General features: G+C 38.2%; 1 protein-coding gene across 1 annotated transcript; it reads right to left on the bottom strand.

Annotated features, from left to right (window-relative positions):
* Positions 1–250: 250 nt before the first annotated feature.
* Positions 251–1,491, bottom strand: LOC108118346. Its single transcript, XM_017230989.1, has 3 exons — positions 819–1,491; positions 401–570; positions 251–330 (listed from the first exon to the last, which is right to left on the bottom strand). The coding sequence occupies exons 1-3, from the start codon at positions 1,433–1,435 to the stop codon at positions 251–253; spliced, it is 867 nt and encodes a 288-aa protein (XP_017086478.1). The 5' UTR covers positions 1,436–1,491.
* Positions 1,492–4,638: the final 3,147 nt, after the last annotated feature.

The raw sequence follows: 4,638 nt of genomic DNA, 5'->3' as shown, positions 1-4,638 counted from the left end.
TGAAGTTTCCCTCTTTTCCTGTTTAACTATTTTTAATAGTTTAAAATTTAGAGCAGAAAGTAAACCATTTTCGCAAAATCTTTTCAATTTAAATATATTTACATTCGTGCACAAAAAAATAATGTCAGTTTAGGTGTTAAAACAACCGATTTAGCTTATAAAAAATGTATTTGAAAAACACTTTCTATAAGATACATTTTTTTAGGGTTTTAACTAGTGAAGTTTCGGCTTGTTTGTTTGTTTTTCTCGATTATCCTTGGCTATTGTGGAAGCAATTAACTCGGGGCACCTCATCGCGCCTCACAATTGGCGGTATCCTCAGAAACTCCACTGCAAAAGGTACCATTTTATTCAGATTTAAATTATATATAATATATAAAAACTATAAAAAACTTCTCACCTGGCAATGGCTGATAGCCATTCGAATCGGCCCTGTAGCATCGCAGCTCATAGCGCAGACCCTGTAAATCGTGACGAGGCTGGACATAGAAACCTTCCACCACCTGGCCATGATGCTCCTCTGAAAAGTAACCCTTCTCCCAGCGACGAACGCCATGGGGAATAGAGTAACTAACAAAAGTAATACATATATTAACAATAGTAGTTATCTAAACTTATGTTTAGGTTGCCTTTTTCAAAAGGACTCCCCCTCTGCTAGTGGAAAATTACTCAGTTCATCTTCGACATTGTCGCCTTTTCGACTTGTCAAAGACGAGGTAAAGTCTTAGCCCAACTCAATCTTCAGTTTTCAGTCCCATCTTACTTGTTTAAGCCTTTTTAATAGTCATGGCAATGGCTTTTCGGTTTTGCAAACTCACCCAAAGATGTAGCTGCCGTCTTCGTTGAGGTCATAGAAATTATCGCGCCAGGCATTATAGTCCTCAATCTCCTCCTCCCCCACCTGACCGCCAGTCAGTTCCTCTCCAACGCCCCCTGGCTGTGGCAAAGGTGGTGGCAGTGGCTGTGGTGGAGGTTGTGGCGTGGTCTGCTCCTCTTCCTCCTCCTCTTCTTCGGCATCTTCCTCGGGTGACTCCTCTTCATTTGCATCCTGTTCTGGATCCTGTTCCTGATCCTGATCAGGATCCGAATCGTTGGCGAACTGCGAACGAGCTGCTGCTCCAGATGGAGGCGCCACAATTCCAGGTTGCCTTTGGGTAAAGGGTGTAGTGGCCAATGGGGCAAAGGCATTCGCCAGTTGGTCACCCAGAAGTTGCTTAAGTTGCTCCCTCATTTCGTCACTGGTTTCCTGACTGCTTTCACTGCTGCTACTACTCGATGTAGATCCCGCACTGCCGAATCTCTCGAAGCTTTCTCCTCCGAAATTGGGCACTTGTAGATCCTTGGGTGGAACTCGAACTGGTATCCTTTGAGCGGTGGTAAGGAGCAGTACGCTGAGGAACAGCTGCAGCTGCAGTAGACACTGACTCGATGGCATCTTGTGGGCTGACTGACTACCGACCCCTCTGGCGGGGTTCACTTTTATATGGCTGGAACTTCGATCCGATGAGCTGGCCATTCACACGGCTGACCACAAATCAGCCGCAGCATCGACCGAGTGCATAAATCTATAGAAAACAATAGCAATGCGCACGACAATTTGCATTTCGCACTGCGAGCTCCAGATTCGGAGACACACGGCCGGTGTTATCTGACAGATACCAGGCACTTAGAACGTTTCGTACTCGTCGTTAGACGGGGTTCTTCTGCTACCAAAATTAAAAGCCATCAACCATAAATCAGGGAGAATAATTCAAGTTAATCAATTTCCGGTCTTGGGAAAGGCAATAAAAAATATAAAATTAAATATTTAAATAAAAGAAAAAGCAGTAGCTGGGAATCGAGAAGCTGTCATTTGTTTCTTTTAAATGTTAATTTTATATATTTTATATTACTAAAAAGAGATAATAATTTAGCCATCTTGACAGCCATTTCTTTGATCCATAAATTCATATTAAAATGTCAGACTAATATGGCGTCTTCTTAAAGTTCTATTCTGGCTTTTCCAATTAGCATTTTGAGTAGTAAAACTTGGTTAAGTATCCATTAAAAGTATGTTTTTAGATATCTTAAAAGAAGAAAAGAAAAAATAATGAACAAAAAATGATCAGATTTCCTTTTTTCTAAAGAAATCACTAAAAAACTAACTAAAAAATATTAAAAATATTAAAAAGATGTTACTTACATTGCCAAAATATAATGTTGACCTGTACTGCACTGTTACCAACCTTCCCAAGATCCAATTACACCCCTAAACTCTAATGATACCCCGCATAATTATGCGATTCGTGTCAGCCGTGATTGTGATGACGCCTCCGGGCGGTCCGGTCCAGTTGAATCAGAATCCGAATCCGAATCCGTATCTGAATGTGAATGTGAATCCGTAATGTGGGGCTCCCCTCTAATTGGGTCATCCGATTGCCTCCAACGCCGTGAGCTTGCTTCCGCGTGCGCGTGTGTGTGTGTGTGTGTGTTTATCGACACTTGAGAGTGCTGCCTACTTTTTGGGGCGATCTCAACCGACTAATGGCATATTTTCGGGCCGAAATTGGGGTCAACAGCAAAGCCAACCAACAAATGAATTAAGAACAAACATTATTCACGTTTTCACAAAATGAATTTTTATTCGATAGCTTTTTGGGGTCTCTTATTTTACACACATTCAGATACTAGCAAATCCTCACATTCACAACTCTCTACCCGCACTATCTTATCTCTCTTTCGCCATATCCATTTAAATCCATACATTTTGAAGCATTTTTTCCAAGTACATATTTATTTAATGCTCTCGTATCTGTATACAATTTTTTTGTCGCTCGACAATTTACAATTACAATTACAATGCTTGCAGTCATTTTGGAAAAAAAAAAGACAAGGTTTTAAATATTATTTTTTTTTTGGTTTGTGTTTGCTGGGCTTCTCTCTGTAGTTCATTTCTCGATACTTTCAGTATTTATGTATAGGTTTTTATAAAAAAAAATTATCATACATTTAACTTAATCCTAGGCATAGCTGACTTATAGTACACATTTACTATTTTCCTTTCTTTTTTTGCTTTTTTGCTTTTAGTTTGTTTTTTTCTTTTTTCGTTTTATATACTTTAGTATAGTTGCTGTTATTTGTTGTTTTAGTAAAATCGCTAAATTTCATCTTAAATTTTAGCTAGAAAAAGATTTCTACGGTTCTCGGGGTTATAACAAAAACAATGAATAAAAAATTAACTATTATATTTAGTTTAGTTTTGAAGCTTAAAAAAAAGGTTTAGTTTTGGTTTTAGTTTTATGTACAAACGGAAAGGCAAGAGACCTTAAATATTTATTTTTAAGAAATAATGTATGAAGTTTTTAGAGGAGTTAAAAAATTAAGGTAGTGAAATTTTCTTAAAATAAATTTACAATTTTATTTTTTGTTTATTTTTCCAAGATTTTTGCAAGTTTTAAGAGCCTTTATGATAGTTTCTAGAGCTCAAAATGACAAAGGTTAGGTCAGGTTTTTAAAAAAATAAATATTAAAGCAAAGTTAAACACATATTAGCTTTTGTGAATTTGCCTAAGAATACATTTACAATCAGCTAAATTCATATTATTGCATAATCTTTTCATAAATTATTCGTAGGAGCTGAAAGCTTTATCCTTGACTGACTTTAAGGCTGCCAGATGATAAGGGTTACTTCCTGGTCAAAGTCAAGAAGCTTTGAAATGTTTTCATAAAATATGCCTAATATAAAGTCTTAGGGAATTTTCCAAAGAAAGGTGGTAAACAAGATTTTTCTCGCCGAAAAAGTACAAGTACAATTGGCTAAATTCATTTTGACAGATTTTTAGAGCTCAAGAATTTTCCGTGACTGATTTGAGAGCTCAAGATGATGAGGGTCAGAGTCAAGTCAAAGGAACTCTTGTCATGTCAGCTCGACCTTTAATCACTCTAATGATTTGAGTTTTCCCTAGACTAGCTAAAAAAAAAAAAAAAAAGAAGAGAAGAAAATGAGGAAGCTGCAGCACTGCACCATCATCATTATCATTATCGTCATCGCAGCCATTATCATTATCAGACATCGGTCTTGTAATTTTCCACATTTTCCCGCGTGGCTGTCGCTGCTCTTTAAATTCAATCAATCAAATGGATTTCCCCACACCCCCCCTCGCTCGCTCATTGTCATTGTCATCTTTATTTTTACAGAGGACACTCTCCTCATCCTTCTCTCATCCTCATCTTGTTTTTTTGGCCAGCTGCGACAATATTTACACCATCCAAACCACTCACAGACCACTCAAACCACCAGGCTGATCCTGGGCCCTCCTCCGCCCAAAAACCCAAAACCAACCGCATTACGGTGACCACGCTAATTGCGTACCAAACGGATTCCAGAGCTCCGGATTTGTCCTTCACTGAGCGTGAGGGGAGGAAACTTTTCACAGGTACGAAGAAATCTGTGACCAGCTAATTTATCTAATTGAAAGGGATTTAGATGGCAGATGAACTAAAAAGATTGCCAAGGTACTTCGTTAACCCATTATAAACTGGAAGGGAGCTTAAGTTTGGAGGGTGTTCTGCTATTCTTACTCCTTTTTTCGGGTCTCTTTTAGAAGACATTTTAGGACAATTTTAAAGTTGAAAGGCTAAGGTTTATAGAAAGGTTTT

This window comes from Drosophila eugracilis, unplaced genomic scaffold, assembly GCF_018153835.1.
Source record: "Drosophila eugracilis isolate 14026-0451.02 unplaced genomic scaffold, ASM1815383v1 contig_124, whole genome shotgun sequence".
Classification (NCBI taxonomy): domain Eukaryota; kingdom Metazoa; phylum Arthropoda; class Insecta; order Diptera; family Drosophilidae; genus Drosophila; species Drosophila eugracilis.
This window is presented reverse-complemented; position numbering and strand designations above follow the sequence as displayed.

Coding starts and splice junctions, on each gene's coding strand:
- LOC108118346 (XM_017230989.1), bottom strand. CDS start 1,435: ATGCCATCGAGTCAGTGTCTACTGCAGCTGCAGCTGTTCCTCAGCGTA. Junction 571..818: donor GACGGCAGCTACATCTTTGG/GTGAGTTTGCAA, acceptor TACTTTTGTTAG/TTACTCTATTCCCCATGGCG. Junction 331..400: donor TGGCTATCAGCCATTGCCAG/GTGAGAAGTTTT, acceptor TACCTTTTGCAG/TGGAGTTTCTGAGGATACCG.